We start from the raw sequence: 26,093 nt of genomic DNA on the forward strand, positions 1-26,093 counted from the left end.
ATCTTGTTTTGTCTTAGGTGAGAAAGATCTACAAAAGATATCCAGTCTTTCTGGTTTGCTTTTTTCTGCATCCTTTGTAGTTGACTCCAACTTTTCACTAGAATGACAGTGCGTTGGTCTACTGCAACCTGCTACATCTGCTCCTGTCTAATTACAGTTGAAGTAGAAGGAAGCAGAAACATGTGCAGGCAGTAACTGTCTCCACACTTCTGTAAAGGCATGGATGTTCATTTGCCAGTCTAGACACTTTTTTGCCACATCTGGCATCTCCTTCAAGTCTTCAGATATAATTAATGTTTCAAAACAGTTTGTCTCAGAACACTTTGAGATCTTAATAGGCATATAGTAATAGAAGAGATGTTGATTTACCACTGAACTGTATAGCGACTTCTACTAGGTATCAGACACGTAAAGACACTTGCAAAGCCAATGCACAGGAGTTTATGGAAGAACCTGTTTAATCTCTGCTTGACTTGGAATACTTTGTTTTGTTCTCCTTGATTATGGAATTGAACATGTCCTTTTTTTTCCCGTCTCCTGTGGTAGACCAGAGCCTTTTGACTTTTTTTTCATTTCTACAACTTTAAAATATTGCCATACAGTTAGAACTGTCAGACTGCACTGCATTCATGTTTGTCAAGTATTTGCATTGTTTCATCCAGCTAAATTTCAAGGGGAAATAGAATATTGAAGTTGAAATCCTCATCAAGCCTTTCAGGGTGTTGGAAGTTCATTCAGATGGCCTGCTTTAGACAGCTTAGGAAGTACTCAATCACCCACTTAAAGCATTCCAGTTTCTCTTTATTGTCAGCAGAATAACTTTCTTCTTCTCAATACTAGTTAGTTGCCTATGGATTTTAGCATGAAAATTCTTCCCTTTTTTTGTTGCAAGTAGAGTGAGCAAAGATCAGAAAACAAGTTATGCTTGGCAACCTTAGCCTAAAGGAGAAATGTAGCTCCTTTGCCCCTCTGAGGTAACAGAGAGCTTGAGGCTTAAACACAGAATACTGGACATCAGCTAGTCTCTGGTGATTGTGTGTGGTGTCTGTTTTTGCATTCTCAGGTTCACTCATGTTACTACGTGTTTCCCACTACTGAAGTTCACCTTTTCTGGGGAGTTGTTTATTAGCTGATGTGTATTCTAACTTCTGGTACTTGAGTCTTTGTAGCTTCATAAAAAGATTGGAATTTCTGTGCAGTCCAAGAAACAGGCTCCAGCAGTCCAAGAAACAGGCTCCAGCCTTGTTAGGGTGTGTTTGAATCTGACCAAGGGGGATGTGAGTCAGCCTACACAAAAGCAATAGGGAATATTTCAGCATTTCCAGTTTTTTGTTGCTCTGACTTAATAGAGCAGTGGAATTCTAAAGGAGGAAAAGGTTAATCCAACTTCCTCTTTTCCTGGCAAAAGCTTTGCAAACATTGCAGGAAGGTATGTGGTCATTTTTCTAAGATAGACTATCTTTATTTCTTCAAGCTGAATGTGTGAGTTAATGGTGGGAAGAAAGAACTCAAGGGATGTAATTTAAGATGAAAGCTGCCATGAACTTCAGTGAGTTTGCTTTAATCTAAACCTGTGTGCCCATGCTTTTTTGCTTTGCTGGGGATGCGTCTGTATATTTGAACATAACTAATCTGAAGAACAAATGCAACATTGTCAGTATCTTTGTACAAACACCTCTGTTCACAGCATGTGAATTTCTAGACTGTTTATGGTTTGTAATGAGTTTTGGAGCATAACAGTTTGAAGTGGAATAGACCCAGCTGATGGACACTTGAAAGAAGAGGGATGTTCAGCCTTTCCATCAGCATGGGTGTCTAGGATGGACTAATAACCTTGAGTTATTATAGTGGTGCTAGCTGTACCCAGACTGTAACAGTAGTTATCTGCATCCTGGAAACTTTCTGTAGGGAATAATTCTAATGGATGAACAAGTCACTTTACACAGATAATATTTGGCTGTTCTTAGTTCTGGAACTGGCTGAGAGTCACAAAATCCTTACCTGGACTGGATGTTTTCTGTCTGAGTCATTGGGAAGAGAACATGCTACTAGAGTCCTGACGATGCTGCCATGCAAGGAAGGTCTCTAATGTGCCAAAGCTGGAATTCTGCTGGTTCAACTGATTCATAGCAAGTCTGGACTTGTTGGCATTGTCATGACTGAAAGATGATGGCCAGTATTATTGTTTGTTGTATTGTTAGTTTAAGCTTTCTAGGTATATGTAATTGATACGATATCTTCAGTGCTGGTAAGGCCCAAGTTTCTTTTTTACAAGACTTAATGGGCTACAAGTAATAAATGTTTAGGTGGAGAGTAAATAATAATTTTGTGACTGGTGGGTGTGCTTTTATGCTTGAGTATGCTTTATTTACCTATGGAGACTTGTGTGTTCAGGTGGCAAAAGTCTGAAGGCTAGCACTGCAGGGAGAGGCATTTCTGTGCCTTGATGGACTATTTTATTGTAGATATCAGACTCCTTATTTCTGCGACTTATATTTAGCAATGCAGTTGCTGGCGAGAGTGCACTGGACAGGATGGCGTGTGGTCTTGGAGGAAAACTTGTTTTACCTATGATTAAAGAACATATTATGCAAATGCTTCAGAATCGTAAGTAACCACTTTTTTTCTTTACAATTTATCCTTTCCAGGAGCTTTAATATCTCTTAAAACTTCCTGTTTAGCTACTTGATGCATCTTTATACACTCCCACTTTTTATATTGGCAGCAAAATCTGTAAATGCTATGAACTTGGAAGTTCATGCCTTTTCTTAGACTGATTTATTATTAAGCTTATATGCAGTGCATTACAACATTTTTCTGTAACATGGATAGCTGAACAGAGATTTCAAAAACAAAACAGTACATTTTTCCATTTTTTAAAAACCTCAGTCTGTGAATTAAATAGAAATAAGAGAAGACCTTTTTTTACTTTAGAATATTCTCTCTAAATCTGTATGCAGTGTTCCACAGCACTCTTAAGTGTGCCTGAGCTGCCACCTGTTATTCTGTAGGTAATTTTTTTTTGTTTCTTCAGAAGTGCTGCACTTAAGTGAAATTTTAATACATTATAGTGCATAGGGGAAAACTTGTTCCTTTTTTTCCTCTTGGAATTTGATGGACCAAAATACAGAATTCTGTGGTAGGTGGTCTTGTCTTTTGGTATTTGAATTTAGTATTTGTTTCATGAGGTGGTTCCATATATTCTTATCAGTTGCTTGGTATGTTGCTTTTCCTCTTAAAATACCTGTAATGCTTGCTCAGGCAGTCACTCAAAAAAAAGTTGTGCATTTGTTGTATGCACTTTGACTTGACGTGTGCTTTGAGCATTTGGAGTAGAAGATAATGCAGAAGTTCTGAGTACTTCTCCTACTTTCATGATTTAAAACCAAGCCCAGAAAAGACTGTTGCCATATTGGAAACACAGGCCTACTCAAGGTACCACCTGCAGAATGCGAACACTTAAAAAGCCTGTTTGGGATGAAATTTTTTTGTAAAGATGATTTTACTAAGTAAACAGATCAACCTGGCTCTTCCAGTGCTAACAGCTTCAAGGCTAGCAAATGCCTAGTATTGTAGTACCCACAGAAAGGAGTGGAGTCTAATAGTTGGAAGACCTGACCCCTATGAAGGGAAGAAGTCATGTTGATGGGTGATGCTTTCTTTCTGCTGAGTCAGAGCTTTCCATAATGATTAATACTTTCAGGAAGAGAAAAATGCAATAGATGTTTGGTTCAGAGGCTCTCACTGGTAGGGAGGTGGAAAGAAAGATGACATTTAGATTAAAACATCATCAATACTCTCAGAAATCAAACAAAAAAACCACAACCAAACAAAAACGCCAAAAAAAACCCCACCCCAAAACGCTGGATTTTCTCTTTTGTTTCACTTTCCTGAAGAACAAGGAGAGGGGCATGGAAAATAATTTCAACAATACCCGCTAGCCTGAAAATAGGTAATAGGACTTAGAGGCAGTGAAAGCCTTACATCTATTAAGTGGGATGTTTCTCTTCTTTAACAGTTTTGGGGAGACTGCTGTAAAGTTTTGTACTGATTGTTCGTTTTAAATATAGATATTGTTTGGTTCACTAGACCTATCCCCCCTCCTGACTTGAAGAAGGTGTAGGCTGTTCTGATACCATTAAAAAAATGGGAGAAAGGAAGAAAGAAATTTTGTCTTTATGTTTCATTGTTAGTTAATTAAATTAAAATGCAGTTCCCAGATGTTAGTACTATACACATACTTGTATCACAGTTAAGAATTCTTATTTGTAGGTCTGGATTTGGCCTGGATTACATAGTCAAATTTTTGTGCATCTCTGGGAGTATGTATTCAGAAAAGTGAAAAGCATTTAATCAAGCACATTAAATCCCTTCCCTCTCCTATTCTCTGCCCTTTCTCCTCCTGTCACCCCTCAAAAGGTGTGTGTTTGTTTGTTGGGGTGCTTTTTAGTTTCCAAAGTGTATAACATTAATTTTTACTGTTCTGTAGCTGACTGGAAGTACAGACATGCTGGCTTGATGGCACTCTCAGCCATCGGAGAAGGTTGCCACCAACAGATGGAGGGAATTTTAAATGAGATAGTTAATTTTGTTTTGTTATTCCTTCAGGATCCTGTGAGTATAATTCTATTACTGATTTTAAAATGTTTTCATTTCTACTGTCATGACTACTTGTTAACTATTTGAGGTAAATACTTTTTCAGCATCCAAGAGTAAGATACGCTGCTTGTAATGCTATCGGACAAATGGCAACTGACTTCGCACCTGGTTTTCAAAAGAAATTTCATGAGAAGGCAAGTAACAGGATAGTAGGGATGGGGGGAGTAGTGAGAAAACCGTCCCTTTCAGAAACTTGTTCTTCTGAAAACAAACATTTATTTTTCAGGTTATAGCAGCTCTCCTGCAAACCATGGAGGATCAAGGCAACCAGCGTGTTCAAGCCCATGCAGCTGCAGCACTCATAAACTTCACTGAAGATTGTCCCAAGTCACTGCTTATTCCGTATTTGGATAATCTAGTGAAACATCTTCATTCCACTATGGTGATAAAATTACAAGAGGTATAATACACTGAACAAGAGTTTCGTGGAGGGTAACCTTGTCTCATACACAGAATAAGTATAGCTGAACTAAGAACTCTGAAATAAGCCATTATACGTATCTGTTGATGTTGGTCTAAACTGATAAGAATTAGGATACATTTGGCATGCTTTGGAGTAAAAAATGTGCTTTGAAGTATAACACTGTGTTCTTCCTCTTTCCAAGTTGATACAGAAAGGCACTAAGCTAGTTTTGGAGCAAGTTGTGACTTCAATTGCATCAGTTGCAGATACAGCAGAGGAGAAGTTTGTTCCCTACTATGACTTATTTATGCCTTCTTTAAAACACATTGTTGAGAATGCTGTTCAGAAGGAATTAAGACTTTTACGAGGAAAGACTATTGAATGCATCAGCCTAATTGGTCTTGCTGTTGGTAAAGAAAAGGTAAGCTTAGATCTTGTCTAAATACATTTTAAAATGCCTTTGTTTTTTTACAGTGTTAACTTTGTATTAACATATTAACTTGTTAAACATATAGCTGTGTTATCGCTGGTTTCTATGTGTCTCATTCTCAATTTCTGAGGTGACTGTCTTGCTGTTTAGATTCACAAATTCACAATATAATCTTAGGAAAATACTGTATGTTAAGTTATTCTTGTCAGTGAAGAATATTGAAAGGGAGCATTTTTTTGTGTTGTTCTTTTTTCCTCAAGAGAAGTACAGGAGCATCTCATTTAGGCAGTGTCAGAATGGTGGGTAAAATGTATGTGGTTCAAAGTAAACTTACACAGATTTTGTATGCAGATGCCTGAAAAAGTTGAAATGTGCTTGTAATAGAACTTGAAGTACTTGTTTTTCATGAGCCTTGATGTATTTGGCAGGGTTTGGTTTTGGGTTGTTTTTTTTTTTATAAGTTGGTTAAAACATGTCTCTGTATCAAGAAACAACTGTGAAAGGACTATTTAAGAGTCTTAAGTGATGTTCTGATGGCAAGTTTGCATTACAGTTTACAGATTATCATTTTATCTAGTGAAGAAAACAGATAATCACACTTCAAAGTAGAGTAATGTGATGTACGCAGTATGAAAATACTACTAATCCTCCCCCCCTTTCCTTTGACTTAGAAGCACTACCAGAAAACTTACCATTTATGGAACTAAATTTTAAACCTATTTTAAACACAACTGTTGCTCAATAATGACTACTGGGATCATGGGAAGTGAAAAAAGGGTAGATGTAACATCAATAGGGCATCTGATGTGACTTAAAATGTTACTCACCTGTGAGGAGGAGTAGCTCATGCTGTCAGCTTTTATCCCAGTTCTGTGAGAGTCAAAATTGTAAGGAGGAGATCTGGGGAAGTTAGAATTGGCAGATTTTCTTAGTGAGTATTAGTATTTATTTATTTAGCGATCTGCTTTCAAATATATGAACAGAGGTACAGTGAAGCTTGAGACAAGAATGACTTGGTGCTGCTTCCAGAAAAGAACTTGTGTTTTAATTTTTATTTGCATTTCAGTCTATTTGCAGCTTTAGTTTGTGTCTTGATAGTGTGTTGAACATAACACCAAACAATTTAAGTCTTTGGAGAGTACCGTTTTAATTTGCTTTTGAAAACATAGTTGTTTCCTATATCTAGTTTATGCAGGATGCATCAGATGTCATGCAGCTGTTATTGAAGACACAAACAGACTTCAGTGATCTAGAAGATGATGATCCACAGGTACATTAAAATTGTATCTTTATATTGCTTAGCTCATTGAGTATTAAAAATGTTCTTTGTACATGTGACATTTCTGTCCCCCACCTCCTCCGATGTAATTACACCTTCAGACTAATTGTTCAGCATGTCTTAACAAAATTGAGGCCCTAAGATGGCCTTGGAAGCTTTCATAGAAATGTGTTTTGGAAATGAGACTTCCAGAATGTATATTTGATTAAGAAATTTCAGCATGTGAGTAATCATTCCTTGTCTATTATTAACTATTAGTTTGGCATTGTATGACCTGTTCCCTTGCTGTCATCTTATAAATAGTTCAACAAGACTTGTTAGACAGCTGTTCTAATGAGTGGAGAGCTATTTTGACTTGTGCATCTAAAAACAAATACTCCTCTGAAAACACAGTACTGCACTCTTTTTTGCTCCATTTGCGTTTTTTCAGGAATGTGGCTCAGTCATATCATTTTAATTCAGGAAACTACTCATTTCAGAAAAAAAAAAGTACTTTACTTTTCAAGACAGTCATGATTGTATTAAAAGTACATCTTGCACTGTCTCATTTTTACATGTACAGCAACTTTGATCAGAGGTACTGTCAATGTGTTGTTACAAATAAAGACTTGGGACATGTCTTTTGAAGACATTTTTATATGGATTGCATATGTGATGAGTTCTCTTTGAAATACATGTTACGTACTGCTGACAAATTATTTTTAAAAAATCCTATTGTATCATGTTCTTCCTTTATGCATTCCTTTTAAGTATGCATTAATGTAAAATGTGGAACATGAAAATTTTGACTCTTCTCTTTTCTAGATTTCTTACATGATCTCAGCGTGGGCCAGAATGTGTAAAATTCTTGGAAAGGAATTTCAGCAGTACCTTCCTGTTGTCATGGGACCTTTAATGAAGACTGCATCTATTAAACCTGAAGTAGCTCTTTTAGACAGTAGGTTTAAGATAGTGTTTTCCTTGAAGAAATACTGAAATAAACTGTTTTGTAGCACTTTTAGATTTATTATTTCCCCTTCTGTGTAACAGCACAAGATATGGAAAATATGAGTGATGATGATGGTTGGGAATTTGTAAACCTTGGAGATCAGCAAAGTTTTGGAATTAAGACTGCAGGCCTTGAAGAAAAAGCAACTGCATGCCAGATGCTGGTGGGTAATAGGACAGTTTTGGTGATTTACGTATTGCTGGACAATAGAGTCTGAAGCCAAAATCTGTAATGAAAAATATTCTTTGTGGTATCAAATGAAATAGTTCTGGTTTTCTTCAGGTGATCATGTTAAGTTTGCATTTCAAACACTTTGTGGCACGTGGCTTATTTGGTTAAAAAATGGAGCTTCAGTTTTTAAGATGAACAGATAGTTTTCCTTTGTTAGCAAAACTTTTAAGGAATTGGAGATGTTAAAAAGTAGCTCCTTTTTGCAAAAATGTTGATGTTTCTGAATTTGGTTTGAAGAACACACAAGTAAGAGTAAGAACTTAAGCTGCTATCATGGTTTCTTAAAATACCACAGTGGAGGGCGTAGGTAAATGGATTATTGCATGTTTTGTAAAAGAAATTTTAAAAACTTAAACTTCTAAAGATCTTTCTCACCATTACATACTTGAATAATATTAGTAACAGTTTAAAGGTGGTGTTTTCATGTTTGTGTTTCAGGTTTGCTATGCAAAAGAGCTAAAAGAAGGATTTGTGGAGTATACAGAGCAAGTTGTAAAGCTGATGGTTCCCTTGTTGAAGTTCTATTTCCATGATGATATCCTATTAACAAATCCTACTGTGAAAATAGAAACTTAGTTTGGAAGAATCAAAGTCGTGTTTACTGTTTTCCTAAATGAATTGAAAGTGTTAGTTTTAAAATATTCTGGTGCTTTATAGTAGAAATCATTTCTGAGAACACTGTTGTACACACTAGATTTTAGCCAATGTATCCTACTTTTTCCACTTAGTTTGTTTTTAAATACTCATGTCTATAATGTTAAAAGCAAAGAGTAGAGCAGGTGATGATTGTGCCAAGAGTGGAGAACTTGAATAGCTTTTCTGTCATGGCCTGAAACAGGCGTGAAACAACTTTTAAATAGCAAGCAATTAAATTTTCCTGTGATCTTAATCTGTATCTAATTAAGAAATCAAATGCACTGGACTGGAATGAAAAGAAAAAACACCCACCATTTCAGGTAGAAAACTAATAGCTGCATTATTGTGGCAGGTTCTTAAATTCTAAGCACTTTATTGTTGGCTTTTATTGTTTTATTTCCTTAATAATGAAACGTGTTCGAGTGGCAGCAGCGGAGTCAATGCCCCTGCTTCTTGAATGTGCTAGAGTTCGTGGGCCGGAGTACCTGACACAGATGTGGCACTTCATGTGCGATGCGCTCATCAAAGCCATCGGGACAGAACCAGATTCAGATGTTCTCTCAGAAATAATGCATTCTTTTGCAAAGGTAACCTTCCTTCTTACAAATGTTGTGGCATTACTGTTTATAGGTTTTTGTGGTAAGAAAGGATATGTTTGTTGGCTGGAAGAAGTGCAAGGCTTCCTTCTCATGAATTTTGGTTTGACTATAAAGATTGTTATATGTGGTTGAAAAACTTTGCTGTACTTTTTTTGCAAGAACCAAAGTACTGAACTATTAATCTAAAATAAGTACCAATTGTATTCATTTTAACTGCAAACCACTGAAGTTATGTGCATGAAAAGTACAGTGGTACCATGCCTCACTTGTATAATATGAGCATAGATTACAGTATGAATATTCTGTTAGTGTTATTTCTGCTCGTCATCGCTTGAAGTAAAGCATGTAATAATACTGTGTCCTTAGATTTCATTGAGACTACTCATGTAACTTAAAGCTGAAAAACTATCATTTTATTTCACTAGTGCATTGAGGTAATGGGAGATGGATGCCTTAACAATGAACACTTTGAAGAACTTGGAGGAATATTGAAAGGAAAACTGGAAGAGCACTTTAAAAATCAAGAATTAAGACAAGGTAAGTTAGCACAAATTCCTGTTACGGCTGTTCTTCAAAACAGAATTCCTAATAATTTCTGAACAAGTAAAAAGAAGAAGCTTAGTTCTGTTTTAATTTGCATATTTAGATAAGGCAATTGGGCTTTGAAACAACAGAGTCCATGAGTTATATTGTTAAGCTTTGGGAGAATGGAGGTGGCATAATTTGCAGAAATACTGCAGTTTAGTCAAAAGTCAATGGACAGATTTACTTGAAGATAGTGCACATGTCTATGGTGATGTCATTTCTGTGTTGTTGTTTTTTTCATCTGAAGTCTTTGCAGTTTTCTTAGAGCAATGGTAGGTTCTTATTTCTATGCACTTATCCTTGTGGACAAGCTGGTGTGTTAATTTCATGCACTTTTATATGTTCTTAAACTGAGTAGTCTCATTGTACTACTTGTTTTTCTGTGGAAGCTCTTTGAAGCCTCTTAATGACTGAAAACTCACCTTCAGCTATTTTTCCTATTTTCTGAATTAGTTTGTGTAATTTTTTTCCCTTTCACAGACTTCTTAGGCACTTTTGCAAATGTGTTACTTAATATTTGTTTTTTAATTTAGTGAAAAGACAGGATGAAGACTACGATGAACAAGTTGAAGAGTCATTACAAGATGAAGTAAGTTTGTTTGGGGAGGTTTTTCCATTGATAAAACATCAGGGTGGAAATACATAACACAGATCATCATATCTTAGAATCATAGAATGGTTTGGGCTGGAAGGGACCTTAAAGATCATCTAGTTTCAACCCCCCTGCATGGGCACGGACACCTCCCACTAAACCAGGTTGCTCAGAGCCCCATCCAACCTGGACTTGAACACTTCCAGGATTGGACCTTCTGCAACTTGCCTGGGCAACCTTTTCCACCCTCACACTAAAGATTTTCCTCCTAATGTCTAACCTAAATCTCCCCTCTTCCAGTTTTGGTCCATTACTCCATGTCCTTTCACTACAAGGCCTTGAAGAAAGTCCCTCTCCAGCTTTCCTGTAGGCCCTTTCAGTTACTGGAACGCTGCTGTGAGGTCCCCCCAGAGCCTTCTCTTCTCCAGGCTGATATGCTATGCTGCTCAGTTTAAGCATAGTAGTGCATCCTCAGAATTACTTCTTCCTGGATGAACATTCAGTTACCATTTTCCTTCAAAACTTCCAGTACGAAATGGATCATACTAAATGTGTGAATTAGAAAATACAAAAGGTTTCTTTGGTACACTGAAGGAGAAAGTTCAGGATATAGCTCTTAATTTTATTCATTCTCTCAAACAATTCTGAGATGAAATCTAATAGTCGTCTGTCAAATGCTGTGTTGGTGATAACCTAAGGCATAGCCCTGCTGACTTGCTTTTTCTTCTTGCCTGATGACCTAGGGGGGCTTTTACCCTTGAGCCTACCTTCTGATATCAGGTCAGGAGCCTGTCTGGAAAAGAACAGACCTAAAACAGTATCAGAGGTGGGCAGCAGGGTGCACAGCTGACATAATGTGTTTGCTTATGAGAGAGTAACAAAGTGTTTACTTGCTTGCCAAGATACTGAACCACCTTTTTAGTCTGAAGTGAAGGTGACTGTAGAAGAGATACAATCATTGTAGTTAAATCCTTATTGATGCAAAGAGAATAATAAAGAATAGCAAGTCACTGCCTATAACCCGAAATATTAAGGATATTCAGTAAATTTAAAAACTAGGAATTTTTTTTACATAGAAGTCAACTGTGAAGCTTGTGAAGTTGAATTGTCAAGTTTGTTTGCATGAGTTTTACCTGTGTGCGGACCCCAGAATATACCTTCATAGATCCTGCACCATATGTGAATACTTTATTGAATAGCAATGCAGTTCTTGAGCCCCTTTTGCTTGGGAACATTAGGTCAGCATTCTAAAAGGATAGATTTCTGGTGCTTACATGCTGCTTGGGATCAAAAAATAACAAACTCGGGTTCTGAGCCAGGAGTGTTTCCACTTTTTTCTCCCTTTCTCATTTGCAGTATTCACTGTTCATTCTTGTAGACGGTGAATTAGAAAGCTTGTTTTTTTGGGTGTTTTTGTTGTTGTTTTTTGGGGGTTTTTTGTCAGTCTGTACTGATAATGAGAGAAAATGCTAGCAGGCAGCAGGTTCAGAGAAGCTGAATCTGTACTCTGCAACAGAGTTGCAAGGCATTTTTAAAAATGCTTTAATTTATATTTGACCTTGCAGATGCTTTTCTGAATACTTGTCTGCATTACCCTGTGAAAGTAGGAGTGGGACCAGAATGTCACTTGCCATATGGACAGAATTAGCATATGATAATGAGTGACATTTGGATATACACCTTCATTCCCAGAATGTGTTTATGTAGTCCTTACCTCAAGGCAGCAGAAATATAAGAGAGTATGGAAGTAATGAAAGATACTTGAACAGTAGTTTCAGCAAGAAATCCAGCTACAGCCATAACTTAGACAGTAACTAAACTGCTGATTTGATAGAGGGTAGAAAGTGTACACTAAGCAAGTATGTTATGCTTTTTCCCTGAACATCTATTATCAGGTATTAATAAATGGGCAATACCAGGCCAGGTGGACTTTGTGGTATCTGCAGCAGTTCTCTACCTCTGTTTTCATTTGTGTGTATGTTCCAGAGTTGTTGATTGAATTTTGTCTTGACAATGCAGAAGTTATCTTAACCACGGAGTGTTTAAATACCCAGTTGTGAGAAGCTGCCAATTGCATGAGAAATAATAAGTAGTGTCTCACTAGGGACCAGAAACTAGCTGTATTCTATTTTCCCTGCCTGCTCAAGTATAAACTGATTAAAGGAACCTTACTGAGTACAACAGAACTTGCTTTAAGGCAAAGTTAAAAGGTTTTCCCAACACAAGTGTGCCCAGGGAACAATCCTTGCTTGCAGATGTAACATGAGTTGGTGTCTGAATCTGAGCTAAGGATCTTTCCTTCACCAGTTTGATGCATTAATTGGGCAAGGTGAAAAATGAAATTATGAGAGGATTAATATTCCTTCTATTATATGGATGAGAAGGGCCTTCTGTCTTCTGTAAAGGGAAGTCATGGAAGCGGTAAATTTGGACAAGTCAGTGTTTGTCTTGATAAAATGTTTCTGTCCCTGAAAATTGTTCTAGGCAATTGAGTACTAGCAGTCAACTTACATTTTTAAGAAGGAACTGGGTGCTACCAACTAGCCAGTCTCACTCTGTGCCTGGTAAGATTATGGAACAGGTTTTCCTGAAAGCCATGTCAAGGCACATGAGAGACAGGGAGGTGATTAGAGACAGCTGATGTGGCTTCACAAAGGGCACATCATACCCAACTAATGTGGTGGCTTCTCTGATGGTGTGACTGTGTTGGTGGATTAAGGAAGAGCGACTGATGTCATGTGTTTTGACTTCTGTAGGACCTTTGACATGGTCCCACACAAAACCGTCATCACTGAATTGAAAAGGTACAGATTTGATGGACAGACTAGTGGATAAGGAATTGTCTGGATGGCCAGGTCTGAAGTTGCTTTCAGTGGCTCAAGTCCAAATGGAGATCAATAACAAGGGGTGTCCTTTGGCGGTCTACACTGGGACTGGTACTGTTCAGTATCTTTATTAACAACATAGGTAGTGGGATTAAGTGCACCCTTGGCACATTTGCAGGTGACAGCAAGCAGAGTGGTGCAGTTGATGTGCTGGAGGGAAGGGATGCTATCCAGAGAGACCTGGACAGGCTTGAGGAGTGGGCCCATGTGAACTGCATGAAGTTCAATAAGGACAAGTGCAAGATCCTGAACATGGGTTGGTGCAGTCCCCAGTATCGATATAGCCTGGGGGGATGAATGGATTGAGAGCAACCTTGTGGGGAAGGACTTGTGGATACTGATGAATAGAAAAATTGCACATAAGCTGGCAACATACTCTTGCAGCTCAGCCAGCCAGCTGAATCCTGGGCTGCATGAAAAGGTGTGTGGCCAGCAGATAGAGAGAGGTAATTTTTCCCTTTCTGCTCTTCTGAGACCCCACCTACATCCAGCTCTGGTGCCCCCAGTGCAAGAGACATGGACCTGTTGGAATGGATCCAAAGAAGGGTCTGTAAAAATAATCAGAGGACTGGAACACCTCTTCTATGAAGAAAGACTGAAAGAGCTGGGGTTCAGCCTGTTGAAGAGAGAGCTCCAAGGAGACGTTATTGCAGCCTTTCAATATATAAAGAGGCCTTTAGATGAAAGATGGAGAGAGAGGTTTTACCAGGACCTGTAGTGACAGGACAGGGGGGCAACAGTTTCAAACTAAAGGAGGGTAGGTTTAGACTGAACATAAGGAATAAGTTCTTTATTAAGAGGATGTTGAGACACTGGAACAGGTTGCCCAGGGAAGTTGTGGATGCCCCATCATTTGAAGTGTTCAGGGCCAGGTTAGACAAGGCTTTGAGCAACCTGATCTATTGAAAGCTGTCAGTGACCATGACAGGGCGCTTGGACTGAATGATCTTTTGAGGTCCCTTTCTATGATCAGACCAAGACTTCAAAGGATTGGTTTTACGAAACCAAATCATTAAACAACTTTATTTCATTCATTTAGAGACTTTAGCATTTCATGTGACTTCCACTATTTGAAAGATCACTAGCTCTGATGTGACCTGTATCCTTTTCCCATCAGGATGACAGTGACGTTTATATTTTGACTAAAGTGTCAGACATTTTGCACTCAATATTCAGCAGTTACAAGGAGAAGGTACTGCCATGGTTTGAAAGGCTACTTCCACTAATTGTCAACTTAATTGTAAGTACCTTGCTTTCTTTTGGTTTGACAGTGATTATTTTTTTTTCTGATGTGTCAATAGGCCTTCCATGCTGGAATGTTAGAAAACTTGGTAGATAGAATATAGCAATTATTGTTTTACAAGATAGAGGCAGCTGAAGGTTTATTCTGGAACAAGGCAGAAATTGTTACCTTGTGCTATTTGAACAGCTACACTGCTGTGCTAATTCTAATTTCTGCGTTGCAAGACCCAGGGTGATGGACACACAGAACTATTTTGAGAAATTTAATTTGCCTGGGAGTGTTGGATAATCTCTAAAATGGATTTCAAGGAGAGGGACAAAAAAAGTGTTGCAGATTAGTGGGGAAAACTAAGACTGAAATAGGTAACTGAGCATGAAATAGAGGTAGAAAGTTTAGCCTAAAGTAATTTTTTTAATCAGCTCAGAGAGTCAGCTGGATTTTGCTTTGTTTATGGTATTGTTGCAAGTATCAGTCCAGAAAATTGTGTTTGTAGGATTGAATTTAGTCCAGGAAGATTTGTAGAGAAATCTTAGATCACTGGTGCTATGATTGTTCTGTTAATATAATCATGGACTGTAAAAAACTTACCAATTTTAAGTTGGCTGAAATGTTACCTGTTTTGGGTGCAGTGTTCACACAGGCCATGGCCAGACAGGCAGTGGGGACTATGCATATTTGATGATATCGTAGAGCACTGCAGCCCTTCTTCGTTCAAGTATGCTGAATGCTTCCTGAGGCCAATGCTGCAGTCAATATGTGACAACAGCCCAGAGGTGAGGCAGGCAGCTGCCTACGGTGTGGGAGTTATGGCACAGTTTGGTGGGGACAGCTATCGTCCTTATTGCACAGGTAGGTACATGCGTCTGATCAAACTATTTGAATGTGGGATTTGGGAGGAAGGAGAGGTTGGAAATTCCTCGCCTCTTGACAGTGAGGTCACTTCCCTTTGGCAGGGAAATAAATTGCCAGTATAACCTGTGTGGCAGACTGGGAATGATTAGTAAAGTACCTGTAATGTTTATCAGCCCCTTAAAAGTATCTTTGTTTAGCTGAGGTTTAATAAATTTTTTCCATAGCTGCTAAATTCTTCAAAAATGGAATTCAGTGTAGTTAGTACAGCAAGTGTCATTGTGTATTTCTTAACTGCAAAGGTGCTCCTTACCAAAATGAAGTAGTGTGAGATCTCGCTCTTCCTCAGTAATTGGAGTTATTTTGAAGCATGTTTTCTCCACAACCTATTTTGTGCTGATACAGAATTTCACAGCTTTAATATTATACTTTTAGCAGAAGAACACAAGGAAGATTGTTTCTGTGTGCTTGTAGAGCCCTCTGAAGTGTGCATGTGGTTATCTGCATGACTATAATAATAAATATTTAAATATGGCTGTTAGCCTAGCAAGGAAATTGGCATTTTCTTTGATGTTGGATTTTTACAATCTAAGCCATGCCAGGTGGATTGACCAGATGAGATTACTCCTGTGAACTTTTTTCTAGTGCAGCTTTTAGTGGTGGGTGGTGTGTAGGCATGTATATAGTTATGTGTACACAAGCAATAGATGTACAGCAGGTGTACACTGTAGACATGTACTACAGTCATGTGAATGTCACCTTATCGGTGCTTTTCACCATCCTATGTTTAAAATTGATTATTAAAAAAGTGCTTGTTATCTATAGTTTTACTATAAATTAATGCCTTGTATATCATAGATTACAGAACTCTTGAGAAGATTTTTGGTTTTTTCTTCTGAACTTATAAAGCAAATCCAGACCTTGGCAGTAGCTGTTTCCTTGTTTTCCTTGCGTAGCTTTATCTTTCTGTTTGCTTTTCATGTAATGATTATGGAGCAGGGAAGAACCCAGAAGCAGTGGGACATTGGGATGACTTGGTTTTGGTGCTCGGGCCACAGAAAAACCTGTTTTTAATACATGCAGTAGTCACATGTAAAATTTGTGTTGTTAATAAAATGTGACTCGACTGTGTATTAAACTTTATTCTTGTGTTGTTAATTAGAGGCGCTTCCATTACTGGTGAGAGTCATTCAATCACAAGATGCCAAAACCAAAGAGAATGTCAATGCAACAGAGAACTGCATTTCAGCTGTAGGAAAGATAATGAAGTTCAAGCCTGACTGTATTAATGTTGAAGAAGTCCTGCCACACTGGTTATCATGGCTTCCACTTCATGAAGATAAAGAAGAAGCTGTTCATACTTTCAATTACCTGTGTGACTTAATTGAGAGGTAAGGCAAAATCTTGACATTAATGCAGAAAGGAAGCGTGTTTGCAGATTCTTTCCTTGGTTTTATTTTCCAAAACTGAGAAACTGCCAGGTTAATCTGCATATGGTTTTTAGGGAAGATAATCTGGAATGTCAGAACTGAGCCTTCTGTGATGTTACTGCTGTGTTGTTTTTTTTAAACAGTCAATGTTCCTATCTTAAGTGTATGGCTTGAAGAAATTCCTGGCTGCTTTATATGCACATGGTATGAAAGGATAATCTGGGAATGTCTACAGAAAATTTCAGGAAAAATTTGATGCTCTGCTTACATTAGAGGGCAACAAAAATGACTGGGGGATTGGAGCATCTCTCTTAAAGAGGAAAGGCTGAGAGAGCTGGGACTCTTTAGCCTGGAGAAGAGAAGGCTGAGGGGAGTCCTTATTAATGCCTACAAGTATCTAAAGGGTGCAAGGAGGATGGAGCCAGACTCTTTTTCAGTAGTTCCCAGTGACAGGACGAGGGGCAACGGGCACAAGCTGGAGCACAGGAAGTGCCATTTAAATAGGAGAAGGAACTTACTTACTGTGAGAGTGATAGATCCCTGGAACAGGCTGCCCAAGGAGGCTGTGGAGTCCCCTTTTCTGGAGATATTCAAAACAGAAAATCAGGAATATATACATAGAAATCAGGAATTACAGTACTAGCACACTTCGGTACCCAAGCCCGGTGCAGGGAGCTCAGCCTTGCTCAGCCGTACTTCTCTGGAGCGCTCTCAGTTGTACATTCACAGCCTCTGTGTTCCAGCAGTGGAAGGTGGCAGGGTTGGAAGTAGATCATGTTTTCCACTCAAACCCCTGGTTGCCAGCACTGCTCTCTACTCCAACACTTGGCTGGGAAAGAGGGAGTAGAACTGCTTTCTTGCTGCGTCAGTGAGCGTGCTGGCAGAGAGCTGAGGTCACTGGTGCTCCTGACAGCAGTAACAAAACCTCCTCCTTGCAGCACTGAGAGGGAAGAGTAAGCCTTTTTAGGCAGGGTATTTATGTCACACTATTTGCAGTTCCATCTGCATGGAACTCAACTATTTTGTAAACTTCAGAACTTCTTCCTGATAAAGTATAGTCTAATTAAAGAATCAGCTGGTTAAATATTAACAGGAGAGGGAACATTCTGTCAGCATGCAACTAAGCTATGCACACTTATTCAGCTGAGTGAAACTTGGATGTAAATAAGGTTTAGAATAAGATGTTTCACAATCACTCAACTGACATGTAAAATGCTTACATTAATTGTTTTAGTTAAACATTCATTTGTAATACATGTTTTAATTGTAACAGCAACAACCCAGTTGTCCTTGGTCCCAACAACTCGAACCTTCCCAGAATATTTGGTATCATTGCGGATGGTGAAATTCATGAAGCTATTAAACATGAAGATCCATGTACCAAGCGGTTGGCTAATGTTGTTCGCCAAGTGCAGGTAAATACATGCTTGCTTAGGTATAATGGGGGAGTATTTAGAAACAACTTTCTGAAGTAACCGAACTGTTAAACCAATTTTGAGAGCCTTGTCCTTCTTGGAGAATAATGTTTCAAGCAGTGATCTTTGACATCCTGGGGCATTCTTTCTTCTTAATGATAAGTTTGGTAACGTTTGCACTTGATTAAATTTCATCTCTATATACTTCAGAAGTTTATTAATTAAAAGAAGTTTTAAGGTGTATGCACCTAGATGGTTAACATACCAGCCAGTATTAGTTATTTGTGGGTTTGTTGGGTTTTTTTCTGTGCCGGAAATTAAATTTTGGAAAGAAATCTTTCTGTCTTTGTATCAGTGCATGGAAATGCAGAATTTGATCCAATGTAATTCCTGTAAGGGTCCCCAGCACCCTGTGGTCACTTACTAATAGAGGAGAGGCTTGGAATCTTTGCTAGAGAATGAATGCAAACCACAAGTAACTTTACTACTGCCCTCTTTAATCCAGTGCAAATACAGGTGGCTGTTCAATGTTTTCCCTGCCTTTGGGAAATGGCCTTGAGGTTTCTTTCTGCCATAATGAGTGCTTATGGTGCTGAGTGGTGAGGTTGTCCAAGCATTTAAGCTGCACCTCTTTGCCAAGTTATAAGTGATAGTGCTTGTAGGGTAGATCGGATCCGGGGGCAAACATTATCAGGTGGACTTACTTGACAGTTGCAGCATCTAATGATAGGAAAGTAGTGTGCCTGGCAAGCTTATAGCTTATAGAAATGCATCAAGGATTTGGGGCAGCAAATTGCTGTCCATTTTACCTGGCATGCTTTAGCAAATCTCAGGTTCAGGAATTTTAGGAGTATTTCCGAAATGAAATATGTAGAAAGTGATTTGTTAAAACTCTGAAGGCATTGAAAGAATGAAATCAAGCTAAGTTTCAAAGTAAAAGTGGTATAAGTGGCTGCTGTAGATTCTGGCTGAAATCTTTGCTGTTAGTACTTAACTAAGTCTGAGTGTGAAACTTTATATTAGGATATGTTAATGCATTTGTTCACTTTACCTTAAATGCTCAAAGTTAGTTTTCTTTTTAACAATACCAGGGCACATACATGTATAGATTAGTTATGTATAGCAAAGTGTTGTTTTGGCCAGGAATTACATAATATGGTAACAAGACTAATGCATTGCTTAAATTATTTGCCTTCAAACTGTGGGGGAAAGATCTTAAAGGTCATGTTTTGTTTTCTTTAATACAATTTTAACATACTGTCACCAGTCCTGCCTCTCTTCACACATGGTACTTTGACTTTAGTAAAGCAATGTAAATGTTTTACACCATCGTAGGAATTTCAAAGGCTGTGTAGTTGCTAACAGTCTGCCTACTGCTGCTGCATTCCAGATTCCAGGAGAAGGACACTTTTTTTTTTTCCCTTTTATGATCTCGGTGAGCTGTTCCACTGCCAGCTTCTGACATGAGCAATGTTATGGTCATTGCTGGAATTAAACATAAACTTTTTTCACATGTTTAGGCCAGAAATATTTCAGTGTAGAGTATCAATTTAAATGCGTGTCAGGAATGCTGGAAGAGCACATTTAATTCTGTAATATTCCATTACAGATTGAGAGTCCAGAATCCCTAATATTGCTTAAAATTAAAAAAAACCCCACAAACTTAACTTGAGCACTTTATTTTCAAAATCTTTGGAATGCTGTGAAACCATTTTAATTGGATTTTTTAAGAAGTGTGTGAGACAAGGGCATTGTAATAGAGCTGGACATTAAATATACCAAATACACTTTTTAAATTTTACTTCAAGCATCCTGCTGTTACAAAAGCCAGTCTAAAGACCTACAGCAAATCACCTGTGATTTTTTTTTTCCCTATTGTCCTTCTAAAAAAAGCAGGGTGCCAGTTGCTCCCAGCTTCTACTGGTAAGTGAACAAACACTTTCCCAACATTCTAAAATTTTCAGTGTTTTCTGGTACCATTAGAACCAGACCCTACTGGTGCTGACTTTAAAAACTAATGCCTCAGCTGAGGGCTGTGGTAGCACAGGTGAGCTCTACTGAGAGGCAGGAAAGTAGGGGTTTACATTGACCCAGATAGATGCAGAGTATGTTCTTTCTACCTACCTAGACTTAAGGCTTTTCCCAGGAGTTGCCCATCAGTTCCACTGGTGCTATTTAACCAGAGCTTGCCTCTGTTTAGGGTGTTAGAGCATCTCTAGCTGAACCTGTGTAGGACTGTGTTTAACTGAAGATTTCAGTCTGTTCCTCTGGCATATATATTACAGGAATAAGCACACTGAATGTTGAGCTTTGTAAACATGAAAGTTTAGTGTGTACCTTAGATGCTTGCAAGCCTGCATAAAGACAACTTCTCATTTGTTTTCTAGACATCTGGAGGACTGTGGAGAGAATGCATATCACAGCTCAATGCAGATCAACAGGCAGCCATACAGGAGCTCCTGAACTCTGCTTGAAGGGCCTTAATTATCATCTGCAAGAAAACTAACTCCAAATAAAAGTTTACCCTATTGTTTAGGTTTCTTTTGTTTCTTTTTTGAGTAAAACCAGAACTGTAGTGCGTGTAGGCCGTTCTTCTACAACCTACAGGCAGTGGCAGCAGGAAGAAGCATTCTTTCAGAACGGCGTTTAAATCGGTTTCTATCCCACAACATGGAAGAAGTTTCCTGTAAACCCTACAATAGCACTGAAGAGTATTTTTCTAACGGTATAAGCCATCCCTACGATGGTGAAAGGGAAACAAGTTGAATTTTCTCATTAGACATAATGAATTAAGAAACAGCTTTAAGACCTTGTATTCAGCAGTAGATGTACGTTATAACAGATAAACGTTTATCTGCATCTAGTGTTAATTGTATTAATTGGAGTGTGAGTCTTTGTAGGGTAGAAAGTGTCCTTCTGCCCAACAAGTTAGTAGATCAGAAGATGAAAAACTGAAGACAAACATCAAGCATGAAGACCTCATTGATCGCACTTTCAGATTCCCAAAAACAACTTGTACAGTGACTCAATGAGGAAAGCTGTTCAGCTTCCAGCCCTTGAATGTGAAGTCTCTTTGGCATGTCTGACAGTATCTCATTCACTCCTCAATAAATGACATTGAAACACAAGAGTCTTGTGTAGAAGTTCAGTGATGTGTGGTTCTTTTTAATTTCCTCTTGTGAAAAGATGCGAGTAACAAACTATACAAGTCATGATTTTATATTTGAAACTTTGTATATTGTTGCCTACTACAGATTTTATGCATTTTTGTTCCTTGACTTTTTAACAAATTTTTCATTGGGTGTGTAGAATGGAAACTTAATGGCATTCCTTTTATGACAGTAAATTTACATATCTCGACTTAAAAATGTTTTTTCATGTTCAGATGCAATTGCGTTTCATAACTTATAAAATGTAATGTTGTTCCAGCTGCAAATGCACAACATGATCTGGCAGCCAGTGGTACTGTTACAGTAGTCTGTGTTTTATTCAAAACAATCAGATTGCTGAGAGCCTGACCTGAAAGAATCCAAAGACTTTTCATGTCTTTTTGGTACTGCAAGAGCAATACATAATTTACCAGCAAACATAAGTAGAGAGTATCTGATTTCTAACAAAGGTGATTCAAGTCTTTGTGCTCTTTTGCTTTGAACATGTTAGGATATGCATTGGTCTCTAAAAACTTCGGCTGTTTACTGAAGTGTTCTTCAAGCCAGTAGTCTCTGAAAACATACAAATCTTTTCAAAGATGGTTTAAGTTTTCTTCCTTTATAATACGAAAAAGTAGAACTTTACATGTAATAAATACCTCTCTTTAGTAAAGAATAAACTTGGTTTTGTCTTTGAAAATGTTTCAACAAAACAAAAACAACACAGACTGAGATGTATCTAAAACTGCCAAGACCATTATATCCAAATGTTTGTGACACAGACTGCCTGTGGGTTGACACAGTATTTTGTTTAGAAGCAGCTGAAACAGTGTAGCTAAGTATCTACTGATCCAGTTTCCACTTAACCTTATATTTGCAAAAATTTAGGCATTCATGCATCTGTAAAATGAACTATTAAGAAGTAGATACTAGTACTGTGGGAGAACTAGTAAGTCAGAATTATCTCAAGCCCTGGTCCTGACTACAAAATAGCGAGCTATTTAATGTCTTCCATCTTTCCTGTTGTTTTGTGTTTTTTTTTAAAGTATTCTTTATTTGAATTTCCCCTCAGTCTAAAACACTAAAGTTTTCCCCTGCAACTCTGCTTTTTGTACTTTTTCTCAAAGCTTCAGCCTTACAATTTTTTTCTTTACGCTTCTTTGGATTACCACTGTGGAGAAAACAGAACGTTCTATATTTCTCTGAAACAGCATCAGCTTTGGCTCTCTGCAGTGAGAGAGCAGCATTCTAGCTGTTATCCTAATGGACCAATTTGGATCTTCTTCCATTCAGAGTAAATGAGAACAAAAAGGAGGAGGAGATGAGGCTGCTCTGTGTGCCAGAGCCAGCACAGACCACCTCTGTGCAGTTGCTTTTGCCTTGTTAACAATTTTATCAAAGAAAAGGGCACTGAGAGAATCACTGGTCACTGATGGGTAGGTCAGTTCCAAGGAGGTCACATCTTGCCTTTTTTCCACTGAACTTGTCAGGGTTAATCCAAAAGCTTCTGCAACATTTTCTCAATTCACACAAGCTTTAAAAAACCCACACTCCCTTTCAACCTATTTGAAAGCTGTCTGAATCACAAATTGCAGCTTTTCCTCTAAGGTTAATTTATGCTTACCAGAGTACAGAATTGTTAAGCAGTCAACCATTCTTGGTCTTCCATAGCAATGACGTACTCATGCCCAAACAAAGTGTAGTAGAAGAGTAGCTCTGTCTGCAACTACCAAAAAATAAGTCATCTTTGGAAAAGAGTTGAAGGAATCTAACTGTGGTACTGATACAGGAAGGGCCAAAGTTTTATTTCAACTGCTTTTCATGAATATAACTCCATAAACTGCTCAGCCATTGCGTTTGGTGGGAGATGTACCACCTTTAGCATAAAGAGCACTGCAAGCAATAGCAGTGTTCTGCTTTGGCAGAACAAAGGTACTGAATCCACCTTAGACATTCAAGTAAAAGCATTCAGTGGTGTACTCAGTAACAACAAAAAGCAACTAGAAAACTCCCACCCTTTGGACCGAGTGTTCCAGCATTGTAGTTGCATTAGCTTATTTAAACATACAATAGTAACTAGTTTTCACAAACCGTGCTTTCAAAAGGCTCATCTTACAAAGCCTCGATGAGCTCCCATGCAAACTGTCATCTGTTCTTTTTGTCCTGAAGGTGAAGCCTCTTGCTTTTTCTTCACAGCTCTAGGTTGTTCATGAACAATATGAATGCAGATGTCTACTCACCTTTGCCTGGCTTTGTCTACAAGATCTCCCTGAGAATCTCAGGCAAAATCTGTGTCAGAAAGTGATTTGTACATGTCAACACTGAGTTGAGCTGTGGCATTCTGTCATTGTCTCTTCTCTGCAGAGACTTCAAAGTAACAATGAGTGCAAGGGCTGCTATTCCCCAGCATAGAGCAGTTGTTATGCCAAATATCTGTTGTTCTCTACACTTCTAGGTCTTGCAGTCTCATGTATGGAGAACACATGTGAGAGTAAGATAAGTTGCACGGTTGGGAACTTGTGACAAAATCCAGAAGGTGACTTTCCTGATGACTTTGTGTATGCATGTATGTACTGGGTATGCAGCTGCCTTGGGCTCTTGAACTGGATCCTTCATTTTGCCTTTGTGGTGTTTGCAGGTGTGCACACATACACTGAGTCTTCCAAATACAATGAGGGTGGTATTAAAAATAATACTAAAGTCAGGTATTTGCTACCCAAAAGAACACCAAAGTTTATTTTCAACCTGTAAGTATTTTGCTGTGCATTGGAGCAGCCTTAGTCTTTGCTATTTCATCATTCAGGCCACTCTTACCTGCTAGTTTAGCCAAGTGCATGGGGCTTGATGGCCTCTTAAATTCTAAGAAATGTGTTTCTTGTCTACCAAGAAGCAGTAAACAGGATCTAAGCTTCTGTCTACTAGAGGTCCTTTTCCATTTTTTTAATTATCATTAAGATGTTTCTATTGCTTCAAGAAAGAACATCTCACAGGACTGCTTAACATCTGTTGAGACTTAAGAGGTATGAGCTCAATATTGACTAGAAGTCATGGGATTCATCTTGCCTGATACTGGATACCTGTAACAAAATTTGAACATAAATGTCTGCAGCCATGTTCAATGAAGGCAAACAGGAGTGTCTAGATGATGATAGATTTTTGTCATAAGGAAATGTTTGAGACCAAAGGAGACTAGCATCTGAGTACTGATTAATAGGAAATTGTTAGTATCTCAGGTGACTCTTGGGGTGGTATTTATTACTGGTAGTTCAGTGGTTCACTGGATAACCTTAGTAGTTGTACTATAATGAAGCTACTTGGAAATGCTTTGATTTCCTGGAATCTGTGGGGTTTTTTCCTATTCCTAGAATCAACCAATCAACAAAATAACCTCTGTAAAAGTTCAACTGGTCCCCTGCTGCCCCATCATACCAGTTCTGAAGGAGATTTCACTAACTTTGGAGGTGTTTCACATTGACAGGTAAATTGCCTGCAATTTAATCCCCACTCAAAGGTGTGATTCAGAAGATGCTTTTATTTCCAAAAGGTCTAAGCTACTGCCATCAATATCTCCTTTTGTCATCAAGTTACTTAGATTTCTCTCTGATTTATATTAGCCTCAGACTAACATTCTATTAGCACACCAACTATAAATAGATATAATACCAAAGTTTGTGCCTCTTTGCTACTACTGAATTAATTTTCTTCTTTCACAGGAGCCTCATACAGGAGACATTACCCACTGCTATGACCCTAAAAGCCGTAAGTTTGGTTTGTTTTTAGTTCAGGAAAAGGTTTCTACAGCATCTTTTATGACCCAAAAGAGATATGAGGAATGGAGATCTATTCAGGACATGAAAAAGCTGTGTGTTTCATATCTTTGACTACAAAATGCTAAGCTCAGTAACAGTATGGTTGTTCCAGTAGAAATCTAGGTGTTGTCTTTGGGGTTTTATAACTTTTCTGTATCACAGTATTTGCTTCTCAAAGATGGTATCTTGTTACTTTGCAGCCCATGAGGCCCAAAAGTTTGGTCTTCACATTTGTTATGTGTTCACAGATTTTGCTTGCAGAATTTCCCCTGATCTTTCTAGTTGCCTGACAGAGAAGAAACCAAATAGCCTCTCAGCTATTTTGAGTATTTAAATATCAGCCTGGGAACAGCAGCCTGGGGTTATGATCTCCCAAGTACTCTTGCAACACAGGATTCAGTGTGAAATTCACCTCTTTGGTGTCTAGACAAGAAACTGATTTCTGCTTTGAGGAAACTGTTTCTACAATCTCTCAGATGTGTTCCTGTCATTCCAGTTCATACTAAGGACATAATTTTCTCTGTATGTTTTCAAGAAGGTAAGGTAGTACCTACTGTGTTCAAATCAGTTTTGATTTTTTTGATCTTCTTTTCTCAAGAGGGTGCCATGACCTTGCTTCAGGTGTGGGGAATTTTTGTGGCTGCTAAACCATGAAATTAAAACATCTTTTGAGTTTAGTATTGGTACCACTCTTAGTTTAAGAGTAACTTAAGCTAATATAACACTAGATGCACACAAGTATTTCTAGTGGAGTTTCACTCATTTAGCAATCGATACTGAAAACTTAATAGTAAGCAGTGAGTGCCTTAAGGGTTGTTTTTTTTGGAGGATGTGGTGTTGTCTTGCTCCTAGCAGAGGAGGTTCAAAGCTCTCCTGAGGCACCAGATGAGCAATTTTGGAATTTTCCAGAA

The 26,093-nt window shown here is 38.2% G+C and overlaps 1 protein-coding gene across 1 annotated transcript in view; it reads left to right on the top strand.

Moving 5' to 3' along the window:
- The window catches only part of IPO5 (importin 5), a 43,964-nt gene extending 23,205 nt beyond the window's left edge, over nucleotides 1-20,759 (top strand). The window contains exons 10-26 of the mRNA XM_051618114.1: nucleotides 2,501-2,607; nucleotides 4,490-4,614; nucleotides 4,704-4,793; nucleotides 4,886-5,059; nucleotides 5,265-5,483; nucleotides 6,679-6,762; nucleotides 7,576-7,708; nucleotides 7,801-7,922; nucleotides 8,429-8,525; nucleotides 9,041-9,213; nucleotides 9,651-9,762; nucleotides 10,344-10,399; nucleotides 14,405-14,527; nucleotides 15,160-15,379; nucleotides 16,542-16,770; nucleotides 18,083-18,224; nucleotides 20,612-20,759. Of these exons, the coding sequence (XP_051474074.1) occupies nucleotides 2,501-2,607; nucleotides 4,490-4,614; nucleotides 4,704-4,793; nucleotides 4,886-5,059; nucleotides 5,265-5,483; nucleotides 6,679-6,762; nucleotides 7,576-7,708; nucleotides 7,801-7,922; nucleotides 8,429-8,525; nucleotides 9,041-9,213; nucleotides 9,651-9,762; nucleotides 10,344-10,399; nucleotides 14,405-14,527; nucleotides 15,160-15,379; nucleotides 16,542-16,770; nucleotides 18,083-18,224; nucleotides 20,612-20,698 (2,293 nt within the window). The 3' untranslated portion in view covers nucleotides 20,699-20,759. The remainder of the gene's footprint in view (nucleotides 1-2,500; nucleotides 2,608-4,489; nucleotides 4,615-4,703; nucleotides 4,794-4,885; nucleotides 5,060-5,264; nucleotides 5,484-6,678; nucleotides 6,763-7,575; nucleotides 7,709-7,800; nucleotides 7,923-8,428; nucleotides 8,526-9,040; nucleotides 9,214-9,650; nucleotides 9,763-10,343; nucleotides 10,400-14,404; nucleotides 14,528-15,159; nucleotides 15,380-16,541; nucleotides 16,771-18,082; nucleotides 18,225-20,611) is intronic.
- The last annotated feature ends 5,334 nt before the right edge of the window (nucleotides 20,760-26,093 follow it).

The sequence above is a fragment of the Apus apus genome, chromosome 1, assembly GCF_020740795.1.
Source record: "Apus apus isolate bApuApu2 chromosome 1, bApuApu2.pri.cur, whole genome shotgun sequence".
In the NCBI taxonomy this organism is placed as follows: domain Eukaryota; kingdom Metazoa; phylum Chordata; class Aves; order Apodiformes; family Apodidae; genus Apus; species Apus apus.